Genomic DNA, 23,948 nt, shown 5'->3' with positions numbered 1-23,948 from the left:
CGAGAAAGCAAATCATTGGAAACATCTAGGTTGTTTACAAATGGCGGAAAGGGAAAGATTATCGTAAATCTAAACAAAATTGACGATTTAATGCGTAAGTTACACAGCGTTATTTACATTTACCGACAATACAGTAGACATACTCAGCGAAGTCATATTGCATTCAATCTGTAAGTCTCACCTCTCTCTATAGTCATATCATTGTCTGATTGCGAGTTAATTGATATAATTTTGTGTCAACATGTGCGACCAATCCTTCCAATTGCAAGTTGATTCCGATTTTTTTCCCGATAAAAGCGGTGTAAATTGCGTAATTTATTAGCTACATTCAGTCTGACTTTTCTAAATGAAAAAAAATGATGCACTACTGATTATCAATACACAGCATGTTCAGTGTATTTGATACATTTATTTTAAATTGTAGTAGGGAAAAAGAAATGAATGTAAAAAGAAAAAATGGCTGGACTGGGAACAAACCCGGGGCCCTTGTATCACCAGTCAGGTGGTTTAACCTGTGGCGGTCAGATGGGTTTGATCACTGCATGGGTGGCCAGATAGCTCAGTTGGTAGAGCACCGGACTAGAGATTCAGGGGGCAGGGTTTGAATCCCTGTCTGGTCTGTCACATTTTTCTCCTCTCCTGTTACATTAGGTGCCATAATCCACAGGACTCTTAATTGTCTATATTTAGGGCCATTCAAAGGCCCCATTCCCAATTTGCCCTGTTTTAAATTCGCCCAGTCACAGTTCTGTTTAAGAAATTATACTGTGTTCTTTGAATTCGCCCCATTTTAAATTCATCCACTTGTGAGGCGAAAGGCTGAAAACAGCGAAAATAAAACGGGCAAAAATTTCCATGTATACACTGTCTGTATCTGTCAATAACTGAAGTTATGAATACCTATGCTTCCTAGTCATTTTACTTAACTTTAATTTCAAATCAAGACTTGATGTGCATTAATCTGTTTTTTTTTTGTTACAGATTTCTGGAAAAAATAATGTAGTTGGGTTGATCTTTTTGGTTTTCCACCATGTCTTTAAGAACAAGAATCAAGGGTTTTACAGCATGGGTGAACCTGCGCCTTATGCCCTACGACCATTTACTAAACAATGTTATAATGGATCTGCTAACAGGAACACACATGAAATATCTCGTGGAGAGCATTACTGGCTATGATATCAAAAGACTGGAGAGCTTTGATGAGTATGTATGACAAATTTTGCATATATTCACTCTGCCTACATTTGTATAATTACTATTGGCCAGGTTGAGTCTTTGATTTTTGTGTTTTTCAGTTTTTATCTGAATTAGCAAAGCTAGAAGATGATGCAAAATTTTGTGTGCCAATGTGCTTTAAGGAAAGGGAAAACCTTCACACAGTTATGCTTGTTTTGAAATTGCTTTTAATTATGCACACAAATAATTGTTATATGTTTCAGCCTGTCACAGCAGCAGAAACAAACCAGGGTAGACTGGATAGTGGATGAGCTGAAGAAAGCATCTGTTTTGCCGTCAGATGTTCATGTGGACACTCGGCTGTTTGCCATGAGAAGTGCTGACCAGGTCAGTCAGGACCCAAATAGGAGAGTAATTCCGCAGGCACCTAACATTACTTATTTTTTCTTTTAATAAAAAAATATACCCCCTACCTAATAATTAGGTAGGGGGTATATTTTTTTATTAAAAGAAAAATAAGTAATGTCAGGTGCCTGTGAGTACTTCTTTCACTAATAAGATATAATTGAAATTTTTACTCAAAATATTTTCACTAACGTTTAAAAAAATATATATATTTGTATACGGAATTTCAGATCACTACTATGTAGCATTTTATAATTCAATGTTAGTATAACAATCTTTTAAATTCTCAGTTTGACTTGGAAGATGAATGTTATTTGTGTTTAGATGATGATTTATTTCTGTAACAGGTTTTTGACCTGCTGTGGAGACTGATCAGTCATGACATCTGGTTTGTGTGGGAGAGGGCTGAGTACCTCCAGCAGTTGGACGAGGATGTTCTTTGTCAGGTCCCCTTCAAGGTAAATATAGCACAGTTCAATTTAACAAGATGTGAAGTAATAAGTATCAGTGGATCAGACTCTATATCCATGTATCCTATATTGCCTTTATTTAAGTGGATATTGTATTGTAGTGGACACCCGAGCCGCCGCCGGTTAAAAAGAAGAAGAAGCAGCAGAAGAAATCTCTGCTCTCTGGTTTTGGAGGAGCAGGGTCTCAGGATGAACTAGATGTCAGTTTCATTTTAGGCATATATTGTTCTCTTAGTTCAATACTTTTCATAAGTGTATGAAGGCATTAACATTTTGCCTTAATACAAAACAAGTTTTTGTTAAATATTGATAACTTAGACTACATTTTACCAGTGAAAAGTGTAAAATAACATGGAATCATTTTAATTTGGGGGGGGGGGGGGGCAGTGTTTGTTGGCAACCAAAATTTTACTGGTTTGTGGGGACATAATTTTGTGGTATAAAGTCATTCATAAAGATGATTCGATAGTAATACACATGTACATTGACAAGGTTATTGTCATTATGGGGAATATATGTAAATTCACGAGAAAGTGTGACCCATGAAATCCTTGAAGATTGGTCCCCCCTAAAACAATGGAGATTCACTGTATTTGTTAATTCCTTGAATGAAAGGTGTTAATTTTTTTTTCTTTATGGTGGAAATTTTCCCCAGCACCAGAATCAGCAATATTGAATTGGCATCACCCAAAAACTTAATACCATTAGAAATGACTAAAAGCAGTAATAGCAGACAACAGTGAAAAATCCATGATTCTTGCACTAATAGAAGATAATCTTCTAGTTTCTTTCCTGAAATTAATTATGTTTTATGATATAAACTGTCTGTAGGAGGAAGATTTGGCTGACTGGATCAAGTGGCCAAATGCTGACTATGTCAAAAACTTCAAAAAGAAGAAAAGGGATTTTGGAGATTATCCCAGCCCTGATGACTGTATACTGGAGATGGTTAACTATCAACTTAAGGTAACTAAACATTATCAATTTTTTTCCTTGAACTGAAATTTTGCACATTCTTTGGTTTAAACATGATTACTGGTTATATTTATGTGTCCAGCAGGTGAGAAAAATGCTGATGCCTAACCATCTCAATATTTGGCTCATTAGTTCTTTTGTATATTTCATAGGGATGCGCGATTTTATCGGTATACCGGTATATCGCGATTTTTTATTGCGTGATACGTATCATGATACGGAGACTAAAATACCGGTATTTGGTACATAACTATAAATTCCGGAAATTATTCATTTAATTGTTCAAACTATTGAATTACAATTACAGGAAGTGTAAAAAATGTTGAAAACAGTTAAACAATGCCTCCAAACATGTTTTATATTAAATAAAAATTAAAAAGTAAAGATATTTTAAGAAATATTATGGAAATTCATTTGAAACTGTAGTAAAAATTGTGTGTAAAAATATCGCGATTTATCGTGATATTTTTGGGAAAAAATCGTGATATATCCCGATACGAAAATTTTGCCGATACCCATCCCTAATATTTCACTCACATTATTAGGGCCCCACAAGAATTTGCGGGTGCCCTATAGTAATCACTCTGTCTGTCTGTCTGTCTGTCCATCTGTCATTCTTCCATCCACAAATTTTCTGTTTTTTGCTAATAACTTTTTTTATAATTGACCATTTAAATTCAAATTTGGTATGTTGGTTGAATAGGCAGTAAGACATATTTTGATGCTAAGTTTGGTTCTCTGTGCCATCCAGTTTTGAGCTGGGGTGGTGGGGTAGATTCCTTAACTTTACATCAGAATGAATGTCAGGGCAAAGAGAGATAACTACTGAGAATGCTCCTATTGTAAACTATGAAAGCTACAACTAGTCCCGTGGGTATAATTAACTTTCCTCTTGAAGAAAATCCAAAGCATGACCCGTTTCTGTCAAATTGAGATTAATTAACACTTCTGTCTGCAAATGAAGTTTGTTTTGAAGTTGAGGTCAATTCTGAATGATGTTTACATTCTCTGAAATGTGGATTTAAATAATGTTCATACTTAATTATTTTGGTGAAATACACAATGAGTTATGATTTTATTGAATTCTAAAAACAAGATATACATAATGATATCTTTCTTATTTTTTTTTTGTTTTTTAAATTGATTTATTTATTCTATTTATTTATTTATTTATTTATTTTGCTGCCTTATGTAAATTCAAGAATACTATTTATTTTAACAGGTATTTAGATAATAACCTCATTCTTTCATTACTGAAAAAGTTCTTTTGTAAACTTGGAAGAAAAGGATGAGAGCGCAGTACAATTAATCCCCTGGGATTAATTATCTTGCTTGGTGCAGAAAATTTTAGAGGCTCATCTTTATTTGTCACTTTAAGATAAATTAACACCTTTGTCTGCAACTGATGTTTGTTTTTGAAGTTAAGGTCAAGCCTGGGTGATATTTGCATTCACTGAAGGCTGGCATTTTATAAAACACATGCTTTATTTTTTGTTTAATTATATACATTTAATTGAGTTATTATAGATATGGTGTTTTTTACCGCCTTGTGTAAATACAGGTATACTATTTACAGGTTGTTGGATATTTAGGAATTATCTTGAAATTTTATAAACACAGTTGTTGTTGCATATTCTTCTTCATATATTTTTAAATTTTTGTAATCAATTAAAATTCTCATTCTGTAAGCTGCACCCTTATATTTCTACCCCTCGGTGGGACCCTTGCTGACTGGTCAGTTTTCTAGTTGTTCTCAAGAAATTAAACACATTAGGTTTGTTACTGACTCTACAGTTTGATCAAACTCAAAAAGACAACAATGTGAATTCAAGCCAATTTTGAGATTGATCAAACTGATATATTTACGTACACAGTCATAAACAAACATAATAAGTAATAAATTATCTATAATTATAAGGATCCTAGTCTTAAGGACTAAACTGTGTAGACAGATAACTATCAGTGCAATGCAATTCAAGTGTTTGAGATATCAAAATTAAATATTAATGAATTAAGTGTTCATGATTGCCAACTCGTTTGAAATATCCTTCGTATTTGACATATTGAAGACGAAGAAGTTCAAATGCTTAAGTTTTGGAACAGTTGAATTTTCTAAAAATTTTATTGTTATAATTCTTTTTTACTTACAGACTGTCAAGGATGGGAAAAACCTGAATTGTCATGTAAGTGTGCTTAGAATGATAATATTAATATGTTTAGGAGAATTTTAGAAATTTATAAATGAAAATGAAGGTAACATAATAAAGAGATGGAGGTTTTCATGGGTAGAAAGCTGTGTACCTGTACGTGTCATTATGCCTATACTTTCATAGTTCACCATTTTTTATTAAAGCAAGTTTTTAGGAATTATTGAGAAATATTTAAGGTTACAGTGTACATTAATTGTTTAAACGTTTTGATTGATTGACTGCCACAGGAACCTTAAATTTAAAGAAAACCATAATTACATTTGATACATTGATAATACTGTACAATGAATTTAGTACTGTACTTGTGGTTTATTAGCAATATTCTGATGAATGAAGTAGTATGTGCTATAGATTCCTATAGATACCCTTTACCCTGTAGAATGGAGTTGATGCATGCATCTTTTAATACATAACACCCAGGTCACTCAGAAATCAATAACAACATTGATTAATGCCAGTAGATTAACATAAAACAAAGTCAGTAATACACTCCCAGGTGCCAGTATGGGAATCTGTGAGTTTAGACTTGGCCTGGTTTGATGGAATGTTGACTTTTTCAGTCCATAGATGACCTTGTAGATAGCCGAGTGCTGTGTGCTCTAGTCAACTCCTTTGTACCTAACACATTTACCTCTGACCTGCTCCTGAATGATCGGTAAGTTATTCTAGTCACTTAAATGTACAATTAGTATACCCATGGTACTCCCATTGAAGCATGTATAATATACTTATATAGAATGAAATATTCTATATACATGTATAGTAACAAGTCAGACTGCATGTAGATTAAGAACATATAATTAGTATACCCATGGAAGTTATTTAACTCTAAGCATAGACTTAAAAAAATATCAAAATATTCTAATACATGTAACAACATTATTGTATAAAATTCAGTGTATTTACTTTGATCGTTTACTGTACACAATCACACTATCTACATGTTTACACCGAAAGTTTCAGTATGATAATAAATATGGAATGGAAAAAACCCTAGTCAGTACATATATGTAACTTTAAATTTAAAGGAGAAATATGGTAGTCTTGTAACTGCATGCATACATGTAGACTACAAAAAATACTAAAAAACTGAATGAGCATTAAACATCATTTCATAGTTAAAATGTTGTAATCAAATGATACAATTTTGTATGTAAATAAAATTACAATTGTATAACCCCTGCTGATTAAAGTAAATTTGTTCAAAGGCATTTTTTTCTGATTCTGCAAACTTTCTTGAAATGTTGTCAAAGTGTCATAAAAGATGCTAGATAAAATAGACACAATAATTTTCATGTATAGCACCAGGTAAACTTTTTTTGATTGTTTATTAACAGTGATGAGTCATGATCTAGCATTATTGTTTGAAGAATTATGAGGAGCCAGTCACAGCGATGCTTGTGAAATATAGAGCTGTAGATGATTCTAGATAGAGTCATTAAAGTTTTAGTCAGATCACTGAATGCTGAGCTATGTACAGCTGTAAAGAGTTCTTTCCTTATGCACTCAGCTGTGAATAAAATTGGCTAGGATACCTGCATGTTAGACTAAAGTTTTAATTATATCCTAAAAATTAATGTTATAAGACTGCATGTCTTCATGGAATGACTTCTGGTAAAGGACATGTACAAGTATATAAGACAGACTGAGAGTTAGTGACTGTATAAATCTCTTAAGGTGGACAATTATCTTGGCACTGAAGACTGCAGAGAGAATGTTTTATGCTGACACACCATTTGATTCAGAAGATTTGGTTGAGGTAATAATGCTTCATCTTTAATTATGTTAAGATAGACTCCAATTGAACACTAACAAATTTCAGTTCTTTATTAAGATTCTTTTCTACAGGATCCAGTTGCCCTGTTAAATTTCAAGATATTCATATTATAATAATACTACTACCAGCCTTGATTATGATATTTTTTATACATTACAGGCAGACCCAATGGCAGTGTGTTCATACTTTTGTTTTTTCTTTATGATGGCCTACAAATTTCGTCAATGTCGAGCTGTTGTCAACAGATTTGTAAGTCTTGTGATTGATTATAGGTATATAGTAAGCATTTACTTGAGAATGATTTAGGATCATGGAAGATCATTTAAAACTAATTTAAAACTCATTTAAAACTAAAAACTTCCATAATATTAAACTTTCCAATTGCCTCAGTTGTCTTTTGGTGTCAGTTATCTACATTGGTAATGGTATCTATTATAGCAGAATATACAATTCATGGAAATGCATGAATTATTTCTAGTTCCCACTGTGTTACACTATCATTTACTTAAATCAAAATGTTATACAGTACAATATGCTTATTATAATAGCTTATTTGTTGGACAAAATCGTAAATGTTATAGTAATATTAATAATATTATCACAAACTGGGGGGAGGGGCCTTTGGTTGGGACTGAAATCATCCAAATTTATGCAGCTTTCGTAAATCTCTTATCTTAGATATAATTAAGCAGGAAACTGCTCATGATATTCAGGTGACTCTTCACAGCCTTTTTGTTGTTTTTTGGGTAGGAATTTATTGGCATGCTCATCAGAGAGGCCCAGCATGAGATAGACAAGTTTGCACCAATAGTGGCTAACATGCAGGAACTACAGAGGAGGAAAGAACTCAAGAATGAGATTGAAATGCACAGACAAGGTGAAGGTCAACTTTGTGTATAGCTGTATAGTCATACTGATTTATCATTACAAAAGTCTTAATGGAAGTGATGCTAAGAAAAGTACTATATCAACACTCCTGGATCAGATATGTGTATACGTGCAGTTTACTTATTTTTAAACTTTGATTTTGTTTTAATAGCCCAGGATAAAATAAAGAAGAAGTTTGATGTAGATTATTGTAAAAAATGGATGCAGCATATTGAACATGCCAAGAGTGAGGTACAAATCAAACGTAACATTTTGTTACATACACTGTTCAAACCATTAAATGTATAGAATGGCATTTTAAAATCACCAAGAGGAGAATTGAACAGAAAGAAATATTTGATAATTATGAAGTCCTATGATTATACAATGATAAATGGCTTTGGGGATTAATTAAATTCTTCCGATTTTTCTTCAGTGTACTAATGATGATGCAGGACTTCAATGTTTTTTTGTGTGTTCTTCAGGTTCGACGCTCTATTAGAGACAAAATGAGAAGCCGATTTGATATTATTACGATTCCTAGGAATATCACCGTCAATGACCTGTGTTTGTCTTTTGTCATCAATCTGGTATGTAGTCAAATGCACATTTAATTATAACATCAGAGTTACACAAACAAAACAGTAAACAGTGCTGGACACATATTAATAAAATACTTGTAAATTATCGGTGAAGTGCCTTATGGTCCAGCACTGTTCTATAGAAATATTGTCAGAGTCCTGTCTTCAATCCATTTGTTAGGCTTGGTGAGAATCTCACCCTTCTCAGAATTTCATCAGTGGCAAAAAGTAGCATTTCATATTTTCTAGATAATGTTGAATTTTGTATTCATCTCATTTTCAGAGTTTGACAAATGGCTCTGGGTTTTATGAAGTAACATCAAAAGAAGTTTGGACGGAGGGGAGGAAAATCGTCATCAAAAACAAAGAGACGGGGGAGTTTACTGATGACTTCAGTGGGGTCAACAAAGGTTGGTTTGATTTTTATTTTTTGGTTGATTTGTGCTCAGGTTATTTAGTTATTACAAAAGAGGGATCCGTTAGTACAAGAAAGAGGTCGGATGGGAGTGGGAGGGGTTACACTGAGGGCTGTTCCTATCATTATTTTCAGATTCTCTGAAATAATTTCTCATTGATATGATAGCAGTATTACATACATATTTAATATGTTGCACAAAACATCTTATATTATTGTTATACATGTACCCCCCTCTCCGAAGGAGAGCGGGGTATACTGTTTTACCCATGTGTCTGTCTCTCTGTGTGTCCGTTTAGCTGTGTGTCTGTCCGTAACAAATTTTCATCACAGTTTTCTCAGCATCTACTCATCACAGATGCTTGAAATTTTAGCACAGTCTTTGTTTAGGCATGCCATATGGTAGTATTCACTTTTGCTTGAATCCGATGTCATCTTCCTGTTTATCTGTGGATCTATCTGTAACAAATTTTCATCACAGTTTTCTCAGCAGCTACTCATCGATGCTTGAAATTTTAGCACAATCTTTGTTTAGGCATGTCATATGGTGGGATTCATTTTTGTTTGAATTTGATGTTAACTTCCTGTTTATCCATGTGTCTGTCCGTACCAAATTTCCGTCACACTTTTCTCAGCAAAACTGCTCAGCGCAGATGCTTGAAATTTTAGCACAATCTTTGTTTAGGCATGCAATGGTTGGATTCATTTTTGTATGAATTCGATGTCAACACGAGAGTGTATATTCACATCAGAGTGGGGGTATTACTAGTTAGTTCACTCACAGACTTCTTGTTATTTCTTTGAACTTATGACATTTGAGAAAAGAAGGGCTTGATAAGAAATATTGTGTGAGAGTTGGCATATCATATATTTATGGTTTCAGGACCAAGTGTAAAAGAGCTGCTGAAGCTACCAGATGCTGGGGTAATTGAGATTATGCCTGGAGATCACCCAGAGTATGAGGTATTTTAAGAAATTCTTCATTAAACATGGTATTATTGAATAAGATGTATCCTTCATAAATAGATGCATGAACATGTACATTCTTGAGAGAGTAGTAAAGTTATGCATATAAGTTGTCATCTTTATTTTGTAAATTATAACCCCTGCAAATGAAGTTTAGGGGGTATATAGGAATTACCCTGTCCAGGTTCCTGTCCATGCAATCTTGTGTATTACTTTGTAATGGAGAATCACTGGAAGCTCATACTTGGTACAAAGATTGTTTGTGACCTTTGGTTGTGGCATGACCTTGACCAAGGTCATACTGGAAAGTTCAAGGTCACAGGCAGAAAAATGTTTAACTCCTTTCCTGACCATAACTTTAGAGACTCGTACTTCTCACAAATATTGCATATGATCTAAGGGTATTTATTGACAATGAACTAAGGTCATTCCAGAAAGTTCAAGGTCACTGACAAAAGAAATGTGTTTTATTTTTGTCCCAACTATTACTCTCAAATGGAGGCTAAATGGAAGTTGATACTTGATATGAAGATTGCTTATGATCTATTGGTGTGTATGATCTAACCTAAGGTCATTTTGGCTTTTCTAGGCCACTGGCAGAAAAAGTGTAAAATCTGTGTTCATTGTATTTAAGTATTGTTCATACTTCACACAGATATTACTTATGTCTTGACAGTGTCATGACCATGACCCAAGGTCATTTCACAAGTTCAAGTTCACTGGTGGAAAAAGTATAAAATTTTTGTTGAAAGTTGCAACTTTAACAAAAATTATTTGTGAGCTTAAAGTGTGTCATAATCTTGACTCAAGGTCATTGTGGCAAGTTCAAGGTTACTGGTAGAAAAAGTGTACAATACACGACAGGTCTATAATTTTCTGTGGAGAAATCTAAGATGTTTATATTCACTCAAAAATTACTTGCGACTAGAGGATGTGTATGTAACAGTAACTGTTTTAATTGTTCTTTTTGAAAAAGATTATGCTTGTAAATTATTGGTTGAAAATGAAAAACATTTTGTACTTTACTGTCCTGTGTATGACAATCTTTGATTTCAATATTGTGATATTTTTGATGATAAATTATACTGTAGTACTGATCCCATTAAAGAAATTGTTAACCCATGTGATTATAATACTACAAAACGTTTATGTATCTACTTAGATAAATGTTTTATGCAGAGGAAACAATCCCAAGGTCTATAAGGAACTGTGTAAAATTGAATTGCATGCAATTATGTTATGATATTCTTCTCTTTTTTTTTCTGTTATCTGTCATTTGATTTCTTATTTTGACTGTATGCCAACATGGTGATGTCAATAAACTGAATTGAATTGAATTGAATTTAAAAAAGATTATTTTTCCCTAGATTTTCCTGGAGGCACCAAGTCGTAACAAACAATTGAAGGCAGGGATCAAGTTTCTGTACCAGGTGTTCCCTGGGAACACGGGATCCTGGCAGCGTCTATTTATCAAATCCGCGAGGGATAACGAGTTTGAGACCGTGGAGAAGATGATCATTTTCTTTCAGAGTCATCCACAGTTCATCAATGCTAAGGAGCCTAAATCAGGAAACACTGCACTACACTGGGCCTGCAGGAATGGACATTTTGTAAGTATTAGGCTATGTTAGGTGGCTGAATCGTAATATTTAGTGTTACATGTATATGAATTAGGGAAGACATTCAAATACACAACTGCTAACTGGTTAACTGCATAAGGTTCCTAATTATCAACTCATTAAACAAAAAACATATAAACTGAATAATATTTTATTAATATGATTTTATTTTGTGATAGTATTGGCTGAATCACAATCGCTGGCTGTTGAAAGCCAAAGATTCAATGGGATATACAGCCCTTCACTGGGCCTGCAAAAATGGCCATTTTGTAAGATTAATTACTGTAGGGTGGCTGGCTAATGCACCATAGAGTTTTTGTTTTTTTAGTTTGTTTTGCAATGCCAGGTGTACATGTATTTGCTAGAGTATACTTTTACATGCAAAAAACACAACAGTGTTTTACAATATTATAGAAAATTGTACATTTTATTATATAAATTATAAGGTTTGTTAAAAGCAATTGGAGTGATTGAATGGTGATGAGCACTAAGATCATGTTAAAATTCTAGCTGCATTTTAATATTGTGTTTCAAAATTGTCATCATTATGCTAATTCATAGAATTAGATTGTAAATGGCATGTTTATTAATTTATTTTTTATTTTATTTCAATTACATTTAAATTGATATGTGCTATAACTTTCCACAAATTTTGACAGAGAGTAACACATGTACATGGCACGTATACATGTAATTTTGTCTTTTGAACCAAAGTAATAGTGCTAATTCTGATAATTACAAAAATTAAGATCTCATGGAAAGAATGAAATAAAGTCAGTTAAAATGCAAATTAGTGACAGCAGCAACTTTAAGTATGGTGCATACAAGAACAAAACTGTGTTTTTGTCATTAAAATTTTAAAACAAGTTTTTCATACAGAATAAAAGCAGCTAGGACATTTCAGTAAGCTTTCAACTTTCACGTACAGTAAAACACGCTTATAGAGAACACGCTTATAATGAATTCACTCTTACAGCAAAGTAACAGATATAATGAATTACGCTTATAATGAAGTAAAATTGTCCCTCGCTGGCACTTCGTTATATTATAAAGTGTGTTTTACTGTAAATGTGGAGATTCAGGGTTTTTTTGATAAAGCTAGACCATATGATTGCAGATCTCTGGGAAAGATTCATTAATTTAAATGATATTATTAAGAAAATTCATAGATATACATTCAAATGTATATCTATAATATTATACATGTACATCAGTATGCATACTGTAAACATACATAAATTATCTCATCAAAATTTTGTGTAGACATCCTCATCAACTGTTTAGCATAATGATAATTTCTGACATTTGGGAGCAAGCGTCTAAATGTATTTGACTTAATCATAGTGTATACTTGAATTAGCAGTTACGAAGCAGCTTATTAATAGGCACTAAAATATGATCACCACTAATGACTATGTACATGTGTAGTAATTCATTCTGTACATTGATAATCGTATTCATATATAATGCAGTTTTATTTTATCAATCTTGTAGGAAATAGCCAGGCTGTTGATGGAGAATGGTGCCAATATTGATAGTAAAAACATTCTGAAAAACACCCCACTGAATGCTGGGATTGAGGGCCTACAGAGAAAAATATGTCATGTATGTTAAGTGTTAAATTAGTATACCAAAAGCTGAAGAAAGTGGAAAATATACTGTATACAGGGATATTTTGCCTTATTATATTTGCAAACTATTTTGCCCCATTTTAAATTTGCCAAGGCCAAAGATTCACCTGAATCAGTGGTGTAAGTGAACATTTGTGATCAATGTTTGTCTGTTGTCTATGAATCAGTCTCTTTCACATTTGGTCATTTTCCTTACATATAAGTTTTGTTTGTTTAAATCATGGTCCCATAGTAAGATTTGGCTCAGTATTTGATCAAAGTTTAAAGATAAATGTTCTGCAATGATTTATAAAAATCCTCAAAAAATCACAGGGTTTCAATTTGTAAAGTTTATTCCTGTGTAGCTTAATCAGCAAAGATTCAATTTTGTTCAGGAGACATGCTCTGTGGTCAGGATGGGTCCTTATAGGCATATTTTAAAGGGTTTTTATCACGTCTCAAAATTTTTTGATATGACAAAGTTTACAAGCTATTAAAATCATATATTTAAATATCTTTGCTAGAAAATTAATATTTTTGATGTTTCAGCGATTCAAAGTTTGAATTTCTCATTATGCATATTTTGATCGCCGATGTTACGCGCCATTGCTCTGACGTCATAGGTGTCAATCCTGGTCAAGCGAAATACTTATTGTGTATACAAAAGGGCTCATTTGTTGTGTCTATTAAACCTGTTAGAAAATAATTTAGTGATAACTGGATAATTGACAGCTAGTAAGGTATAATTTATGGCGTTAGGATGCACAAATTTGCACAAGAAAGATTTTAGGAAGAATTTTTCCCCACATTTCCTGGACTGTTCGAGAGATGAAAGGGGGGCCTTTTTCTGCAAGTCGCTTATGCCGATCGATCAGGAATTATTTTTTCTGTCCTATAAAATATGTTAAGGAAAGATACCTTTAAAAAAAATAATAAATGACTAACATGCGTTTTTTAAAAGTCGCACAGAATCTAGTAGGAATGTTGTGAACTTCGCAATAATGGCGTACAGCGCCATTGAAGAAGTGTCATTTCTAGTACATGATATTCACTGCTAGAACAGATAGAAGATATACAGGATTTATTTATATATAATTAATTAAAATAATAATGAAGGAGAATAAATTCCCATATTTAGAAATGTTTACGAAGTTAAACTCTAGTAATTTGTTCTATTTAGTCGAAGTCCCAAGTTGTCAACGGCTTCGTCTTCGGTGACCTCTCCAATTGTCGGCATATTTTCTGATTATTTCTCTCTGCTAGACGTTCATACATAAAAGATTGACCATCCATAATCAAAGGAATATAGTCGATGTCAAAATTTCAACCGGGCATATTGGGTTTTCTATTTATTTAGCATAAAAATTTATTCAATATATTTTTTCTTACGATAAGCTTTACCAATTCTATTGACCATTGACACCTATGACGTTTCAGTACCACGTGACCCCTATCTAATTAGTGGAGATTTTTACTACGAGGACCCTATATTACGGGAGTTTTATCGTCTAATTATGGCTTTTTTCAACATTATTTCATAATTAAACGATAATTATATGTTTCAAGAATATAATAGCATTTCATTTTAAGAAATTTAGATACGTGATAAAAACCCTTTAAGTTTTACAGAGAAAAGAATAATTTTCTCCAAGAACAACAAAGCTTAAATTTGTAAAAATTGCATGTTTAATATCAATTAAGCTTCTATATCATAATTAAAATGGTTGCAAACAATTAAGTTCATCAACATTGAAACTCAAATTCATGTGAGCAAAGTGACCCATGGGCCTTTCTCTTATGAGTAGTACATGTACAAAGAATGTTAATAAATTCTAATATCATGTCATGAAGTAATGTATACCAATCATTTCAATTTTTACTGCATGTATACTTTTTTTTTTAATTTCTAATTTCTTAATAGATATATGTACCAATTTAAAGTACACTATTCTCCTGAACTGGTAGCATTTTACCTTAAATATATATCATTTATTTTTTCTTTGATTGTAGTATCTAATAGAATGGGGATGTGATGTTCACTTTAAAAACACCAAAAATCTGACACCATTTGAGACAGTAAAAAATGATGAATTTAAGAGATACCTGATAGGTGAGTAGCTCTCAGAAAGTAGATATACAAACAAGCCCAGAAACCAAAGTAACATGTTTTTCTGGTACAAGAACACATTTACTGTAAAACTCCCCACAAAGATTTGATTTCACAGTGACTTGAAACTATGCAACAGCACTATATAGAATAATGATCATTGGTTTAGTCTCTTTTTGTGGCAAGATTTATAATTGCAATCAGATTAAACTGTGGGAGGAGTAGCCTTTTAAAAGAATTTTACAGAATTTCTATTTTTAGTAACCTTGGTAACATTGTTCATCAAAATTGAAAAATATTAAAGAAAATTAGGTAAATGTAGGTAGGTAAATTAATCTAAATGCAGTCTACTTACATGCAAAGTTATATCAAAATCAGACCAAAACTGTAGGAGGAGAAGCATTTTGAAAAGATTTCACAGAAATTTCTATTTTTAGTAACCATGGCAACACTCTTGATCAAAATAAAAGAAAACAGGTGCACAGAATTATGTATCTAAGTGTAGTCTACTTATGTGCCAAGTTATATCTAAATCATACCAAAACTGTAGGAGGAGTAGCATTTCGAAAGAATATCATAAAAAATTCTATGTTTAGTAGCCATGGGCAAAACAGTTCATTGAAATCAAAAACCAGTACACAGAATGTATCTTGATGTAATCTACTTGTGTGCTAAGTTATAATGAAATCAGACCAAAACTGTAGGTGGAGTAGCATTTTGAAATATTGTTTACAGACGGATGGATGACAGAAACTTCACTATTGCATAAGGTCTTTGGGTCTCTGACCAGTAGAGCTAAAAATGTTTGGGCTGATACTTAGGTAGAGGGAATCCTGTCAACAAGCACCTTTCAAAGAATGAATAAACCAGTACAGTCATTTTTGTTTTTTTCAGAACTGTATGAATTCTACTCGGCTGTTGTTCCTAGGATTATGAGTGGAGACATGAAGTTAATGGACCGTGTCATTAAAGACCATGCTACTGGAGTCAAGGAACTCTGTTGTCTGCGGAGCAGGTAATAATGCCTCTGTTGTCTGTGGAGCAGGTAATAATGCATCTATTGTCTGGGGAGCAGGTAATTATGCCTCTGTTGTCTGTGGAGCTATAATATTGCCTCTGTTGTCAGTAGAGCAGGTAATAATGTCAGTATCTTTGTCTGTGGAGCAGGTAATTATACCTCTGTTGTCAGTAGAGCAGGTAATTATGCCTCTGTTGTCTGTGGAGCAGGTAATATTGCCTCTGTTGTTTGTAGAGCAGGTAATAATGTCAGTGTCTGTTGTCTGTGGAGCAGGTAATTATACCTCTGTTGTCAGTAGAGCAGGTAATTATGCCTCTGTTGTCTGCGGAGCAGGTAATAATGCATCTGTTGTCTGCGGAGCAGTAATAATGCCTCTGTTGCAGAGCAGTAATAATGCCTCTTTTGTGTGAGGAGCAGTAATAATGCCTCTGTTGTCTGCGGAGCAGGTAAAAATGTGCCTGTTGTCTGCAGAGCAGGTAATAATGTCTCTGTTGTCTATGTAGCAGGTAATTATGCCTCTGTTGTCTGTGGAGCAGGTAATTATGCCTCTTTTTAATGGAGAAGGGAATGAATAATGCCTCTGTTGTCTGTAGAGCAGGTAATAGTGTCAGTGTCTGTTGTCTGTGGAGCAGGTATTTATGCCTCGGGGTTCAAATATCAGGAGAAGGGGGTAAAGGGCCTTATTGTATTTGGTATGAATAACTGTCCAGAACATTAAGAACTTTCGTCAAATTCCATAATTTTGATTACTGGGGATAACTATTGACTTGCCTGTATGTTGGGAATTTGTTATCAAATTTGAACTATTTTATTTGCAACAGTCAGTTCATATATATTAATTGATGAAATGTTTGTGGAATGAATCTATTATTGGTACATGTATCTGTTCAACTACATCAAAAGCATGTGCTTGTACAATACAGTAAAGCACATTAGTGTGCAATATTTGAACTGAAAATAAAAGTTGAAATTATTTCTTTTCCAAGATGCATAAATGGTAGCACCTTGCTCCATACTGCTGCCTACTATGGACATAAAAATGCCATCCGGGAACTTCTGAGGCTGAGGATGGACATTAATGTACGAGATTACAAGGGAGCTACTCCATTACACAGATCCAAAAACACAGAAATCATGGAGGTTTGTCTCACTAGACCTCCTCAAGTAGATCCAAATACAAGTAATGGTAAGTTGTTGTATGTAGTAACTGTTGTTATTTTCTATATTTTGTACTTAGCTGCTACTAGATGCAGGGGCCCTGGTTGATGCTGAGGATGTAGAAGGGAACACCCCCCTTCACGTCAAGTGTTATGGAGAGAGTGGCAAGCCATCAGACATGACTAGTATAGAACTTCTGCTGAACAAAAATGCCAGTCTCAGTAAAAGGAACTCTAGGGTATGTGATAATTGATCGATTTATTGTTTTATCTTGTTCATAATTTTTTGTTACATTTGTATTAATCAGGGCCCCGCTCTGTGGGTGCCCTATAGTGATCAGTCTGTCCGTCCGTCCGTCTGTCCGTCCGAGATCTCTTGTCCGGAGCATATCTCCTCTCTCCTTGGCCCAATCTGGCTCATACTTCACCCACAGAGTGTCTATGGGTAAAGGGTGTGCAGTGACATTGAACCATGTTTCTAGGTCAAAGGTTAAGGTCATAGCAGAATTATATGAAAAATCCATGTCCGGAGCATATCTCCTCTCCCCTTGGTCCATTGTGGCTCATACTTCACTCATAGAGTGCCACTGGTCAATGGATGTACAGTGACCTTGAACTAAGTTTCTAGGTCAAGGGTCAAGGTCAAAAATAGCCTCTCTGTTTAAATTCTTGTCTGGAGCATATTTTCTTTCTCCTTGGCCCAATCTGGCTCATACCTCACCCACAGAGTGCCTTTGGGTAAAGGATGTGCAGTGATCTTGAATCATGTTTCTACGTCAAAGGTTAAGGTCATAGCAGAATTATATGAAAAATCCTTGTACGGAGCATATCTCCTCTCCTCTTGGTCCAATGTGGCTCATACTTCACTCACAGAGTGCCACTGGTCAGTGGATGTGCAGTGACCTTGAAAAAAGTTTCTAGGTAAAGGTCAAAAATAGCCTCTCTGTTCAAAATTTTTGTTTGGTGCATAATTTCTTTCCCTTAAGTCCAGTCAACCTCAAACTTTACCAATTAACTTAAGGTACGAAACATTTGTGATTTTCCTTCCATATTTTGATAGAGGATGTGCAACATTCGTAATTTTTGTGCCGTTTTTTGATAGAGGGTATTGAGCACTCGTGATTTTCGTGCCATTTTTTATTATAAAAAGGATGACATAGAAGCCCTTTAGACTCAAACAACACATCTCTTAATAGTACACAATGTTCCTCTTCAAAATAAACCCTTTTCAGCTACCTTACATTTTTATGTTCATTGCTGAAAGTGGGGCCCTTTGAGATGGCCACCATCTCAATGATATCTAGTTCATATTAATATGTAAATTGATATTATGCATATAATATTTATAGTATGTAATATGCTTTCCAATGCATTTATGATGCATGGTATTTAACTTTAGGATCCAAGAATGTGCTCAAAATATGATAAAATACCCCTTGTTTTTTACATCTTAGTATCCTAATTAGATTACAGTATAATTCCCCTTGTTGACCATATGATTTTTTTGCAGGGTCTTTTACCAATTCATTGCTGTGCCATGCAGGGTCGTATTGATGTGATGCGAATGATGATGCGATATGACCATGATGGATTCATGGCTAAAGCCATCGCAGGAGAGGAGTCCAACAAACCTCCTCCTAGCCTGCTTAACCTCGCCATCGCTAACGACTTCACAGAATGTGCACAGTGGTAAGATCTTAGTACCAACCATTGTTCTTTTCTTTATTTCTTTTGAGCAGGGAGGGATTTTAGACTATAAAAGTAATTACCAGGTATGTAAATTACAATACATGTATTACTTTTATAGTTTAGAATCCTAAAAAGTTTAAAATCCTAAAAAAAAAAAAATCCTAAAAGTTTAAAATTAAATGCACTTTCAACATTATACAATCTCTCATGGGGTTTATTTTTACATTGTATTAAAAGGAGTGTAAAATAATATTTTTCAAAAGGCCTATGGACCATTTGTTTTAAAAACTATCATTAGTATAATCACTGTGCTTTTCAACACTTTTTAAATCTGGTCTATTGATCCTGGCCAGAATTTAGCCCTTACATATCTCATCCTCTGAAAGATAATCTTTATTTCTAAGTTAAATCACAATTACTGGTGCATGTCTAATAATTAATTTGATAATAATTTATTAATTGCTGCTGTATTTATTCCATTTTGTATTATAATATTCCTTTTAGGCTTTTGGCAAATGGGTTTTACTTCAAGGAGAAGGAACAGGACATACTGATGAGAAGAATTCTGACAGAACAAATCATACTGTAGGTGGTTTACAACTACTGTTACATTGTAGACATATTATACTCTAATTGTTGATATTTATGTGTGTTGTTGAAGCAAGAAATTACACTTGGGGGTTATAGTTCCTTGATTCTGGGATAAGATTGTTAAAACGGAGTTATGTGGTTGGATATTTACATGAAAGCATTCTTATAACCTATTTAGCATATATTACCCCCACACATAAAATTTCCATGTTTATAGTGTGTTTGTTCTACATTCGTTTGGTATATTAAATAAAAGTAGCATCCTGCCATTTAAATTGTGTTCTGTATGAGACTGGTTCACATATGAATTAATATGACTGTTGAAGACATATAGATATATGATGGATTAAATGTATATGGGTTATGTCTGGCCAATAGGACTGATGTATATTGGTTATATTTCTTGTCTGTCCCCACTACAGGACTGATGTATACACCATTTAAGAACAAGACACTGAGTTACGTTTTAAGTATTGAAGTGTCCATTCAGAAAAAAAAAATACAAATAGTCTAATCATCAGATTGCTTTTTTCATGCTTTAGTGAGTGTTGCATTTATAAGCACTATGTTCTTGTAAACATTTTTTAGTACACATGTGCATGATTTTTTTTTTGTAGAAAAGACAGTCAGGATGCAGTGAAGTTTTTGTTGGACAATGGAGCAGATGTAAACCCCAGATACTATCCAGGAAACAACTCGTAAGGAAATTTATTTACATTTTTATTATCTGCACAATCATTCTAAATCAGGTAAAAGCTAATTGGCATATTTACCATTTTCTGTTAAAAAAAGTTAAAAACTACACATACTTTATACAGTCTCTTTACAATGAGCACACTGTTGTTTTAGAGCTCTTCACTATGCTGCCAGTTTGAGTGGAGAGGCAGACATTTTAGAGTTACTACTGAAGTATGATGCCTCAGTGGATTCCATTAATGATGAGGGGGAGACACCATTGTTTTTTGCCACCAAGTCCAATAACCAGTTTGCTGCTTCTACTCTCATAGACCGCAAAACTAACTACAGGCATAAAAATAATATGGGTAATCATACTTTTGATATAATTATTACACTCTTGTCCCTCAATCAATGTCATATGTGTAATGGAAAGGAGAAAATGTCACAGACCAGATCAGGATTTGAAGTACTAGTTGAACCCTTGTCTCCTAAATGCTTGACAGGTGCTCTACCATCTGAGCTATCTGGCCACCAACAATCAAACCTATCTGACTGCCACACATTATTTTGAAGATATTATGTTAAAGAGTATACCCTAAATTTAATATTAAGTTGTTTACAAAGTACCAAAATGAAGTTCAGAATCACAGTAACATCCATACATTGCATTCCCTGACATACATGTATGTTTATAAATAACTATTCATGCTTTTATTTTCAAATCACACTAGTCTTATTAAAATAGCTTTACTAAGTGAATTCTTAATTCTTTTTAACTACATGTATGTTAGTTATATGAGAACTTAATAGATGTGTAGTTGTTGCAATTTGTTGCTTGCCATGAGCACAGTATATACGTATTTTCGAAAGGAGGTACTCTTGTTTTGGACAGATCACAATGAATGTTCAATTTGAGTTATTTACAAGACAGCTCACTTCTATTTTAGGTCAGACTGCCTTTGATTACATAATAGATTATGATGAATGGATTGAATGTGGATATTTTGATGATGAAATCAAAGCAAGACTAAAAGGTAAAAAATTCTACAAATTCATTTCAATATAGTCATCAAACACTTAAGTTTCACACTTTGTAGTTATTGCAAGTACACGTACATATAAAAAAAAAAATGACTTAACTTTGTAGCATACAATCTGAAGCACTCAAGAGATCTAGTCAGAGCCATATCTAAAAAGGTAAAAACCATTCCGTACCACCCTCTGCGACCTAGATATCCCTCCAGTTTGGGGACGTCACTGACTCCCTCAGCCTCCCCACTTCCCCTGACCCCCACCATCATGCCGTCCTCCTCCCATCTGACTGCTGAAACATTTGATAGAGTCAGTGGTATACTCCCAGCTATAAATAGACGGACCTCTGTTGCTGTGGGTTACTTAATGAACAACCAAACTCTTTGAGGAACTGTGGGACTTTACAAAATCACCTCTATTATTATTTATATTCTCATTTTTCTGGAATAATAGTATATAATGTGTTGGTTTTTTTGTTTTTTCACATATAAAATGAGTAAGATGAAATTTTTGAGTTATTTATGAATGTGAAAACCTTTTTCTTTTTGAATGGTCATTTCAAGAAACACTTTGTTCATGTATTGATGAGTGCATGTTGTTGCTGGACAGCTTGTTACTAGGTTTATAAACATATGTATGCAAGAAAATAATGTAATTTATGTATACAACTTCATTTTGTGTGTATGTTTGCTACAGTTTGAGATTTAGTTGTCATTCTGTACATTATTCATCACTGAAGTAGACAGTTTATCCTATGTTTTGTACTATATACTAACAGAATCTCTCCCTTTAGTCCCACTTTTTTGATATTTTGTTGGAATAATATCACAAAAAGCTATATTTCTTTTATTAAAAGTTCTGTATGAACATTTTTCTTGTTCTGCCTGGAAAAACTGCAGCTGACTTGATAAAATGTAAATTGGAGATTACCAATTAAGGTTTGGCAAAATATAAGAAATTGAGTAGAAAGTATTCCTTTTGAGAATTAGATTATATGTTTCAGTGCAGTAAAGTGTTTATGATGAAAACTGTACAGTTTGATCGTTTGTTTGCCTGAGAACATAGGTAGTGTATTTACTTTGTAACTGTAGTTGTAGTTGATTTTAAAGATAATGTAGTCTTGCCATGTATTTATTAGCTATCCTGTATTGAGTTTTATTTTATCATTGCACATACACTGTAAAATGAAGCTCTCTTTATATTTAATATTTAGACAGTATTACCTATTTGCCCATTTACAAATGACTCTGTGAACATATACATGTTTGTTAAAAAGTTTTTTGTTTTTCCATCCAAGTCTTGTGAGCCAAATTAGAAGACTAGTATTATTGAATTTGTGCCTTGATTGATATTTTTATTTTCCCCAGTATATTTTTAAACAAGGTTGTGAATTACACTTGTGTTCTCATTTTGAATGTCAGTTTAGACCATTGTCTAGGTACAGGGTTATGTTTGTTTTATATTTTTTCTTTAATGAAAAATACTGAAGTATAATATGTTTGTACAAGTCTCAGAAAATTTAACCATAATAAGCCAATAATTATAAATTTAATGAAAAATACTGAAGTATAATATGTTTGTACAAGTCTCAGAAAATTTATCCATAATAAGCCAATAATTATAAATATATGAAATGTATTTTGTATCTTTGATATGTAATTGAACACTGATTATGTTATCTAGAAGAGAAAATTCATCTCAGTTATTATTAGGTCATCAATATCAGATGACCTATTGCTATCTGTTTCCCATCTGCTATGTCCATCAATGTGTTATGGTTGCCTGTCATTTAGAAACCTTTTAATGATATATTAGCAGATTTTGTTGAACTGCTGAATCAAATTAAACTAATTTTTGTTACATAGTACTTTTAGGTACAGAGGAACAGAAATGGTGAATTTCATTGTTGCATCACTCTGGGGGTGGGAACAAGAATCTCAATTAATATATACAGTTGAACTTCGGTATCTCAAACACTGGTACATGTATCTCAAATACCATGGATATGTCAAAGTGATTTGGAAGTCCTAACCACTTATTTCTACCAATTTTACCTTGGATATCTTGAATTGGTCCCATGGAGTTTGAGATAATAAGGTTTGACTCATCTTCGCTAGCCAAGGGTTTCTGATACGCTACTCTCCTCATAAGCCCTTGGCATACGGTGTTAAAAAAAGTTGGGATTTTTTTCTGAAGTTGTAATTGGAGTTGATCGACATCGTTTGACCAATCAGCAATTGTTTTTTTGTAAATGATGATATTTGCGTTCTGGATATATCTTGACTCTTTAATATCGGAAATGAAAAACGCAAGTAAACAACGATCCGTAAGATAACATGCCATTCTATGAATAGCTATATGGTGTCATCCAATATCTTAAGCTACGTGCAAAATATGTGATTAAGAATCTATACTGAAGATGTAGATTTACATTTTAACATGTTTAAATAACAAATTAACATAACTCAATACCTTCTTGTTAATTATTCTTTAAAAACATTTTTTTTAAATACACTTTTTATTTCTGTCTTTGACGCAATCTGTGCGTACCTATCGTGATCACGTGACGAAAACAATCCCGTCTTTTGTCAGCACCGTATGCCAA

The 23,948-nt window shown here is 33.5% G+C and overlaps 1 protein-coding gene and 1 non-coding gene across 2 annotated transcripts; both read left to right on the top strand.

Annotated features, from left to right (window-relative positions):
- Positions 1–22,395, top strand: LOC133190936 (uncharacterized). Its single transcript, XM_061326621.1, has 27 exons — positions 1–94; positions 982–1,203; positions 1,440–1,563; positions 1,929–2,039; positions 2,153–2,251; positions 2,883–3,017; positions 5,177–5,209; positions 5,797–5,891; positions 6,914–6,995; positions 7,173–7,262; positions 7,764–7,890; positions 8,053–8,132; positions 8,366–8,470; positions 8,745–8,871; positions 9,760–9,839; positions 11,210–11,452; positions 12,956–13,066; positions 15,082–15,181; positions 16,073–16,193; positions 17,183–17,336; positions 17,434–17,592; positions 18,864–19,042; positions 19,547–19,627; positions 20,251–20,331; positions 20,483–20,676; positions 21,259–21,345; positions 21,459–22,395. Exons 2-27 carry the CDS (start codon positions 1,031–1,033, stop codon positions 21,728–21,730), a joined length of 3,243 nt encoding a protein of 1,080 aa, XP_061182605.1. The 5' UTR covers positions 1–94; positions 982–1,030; the 3' UTR covers positions 21,731–22,395.
- Trnas-aga (transfer RNA serine (anticodon AGA)) lies at positions 549–620 on the top strand. The gene has a single exon. It is a non-coding gene; the product is annotated as a tRNA-Ser (tRNA).
- Positions 22,396–23,948: the final 1,553 nt, after the last annotated feature.

The sequence above is a fragment of the Saccostrea echinata genome, unplaced genomic scaffold (assembly GCF_033153115.1).
Source record: "Saccostrea echinata isolate AGI-Se365-2 ecotype Australia unplaced genomic scaffold, CSIRO_AGI_Sech_v1 ptg000001l, whole genome shotgun sequence".
NCBI classification, from domain to species: Eukaryota; Metazoa; Mollusca; class Bivalvia; order Ostreida; family Ostreidae; genus Saccostrea; species Saccostrea echinata.
This window is presented reverse-complemented; position numbering and strand designations above follow the sequence as displayed.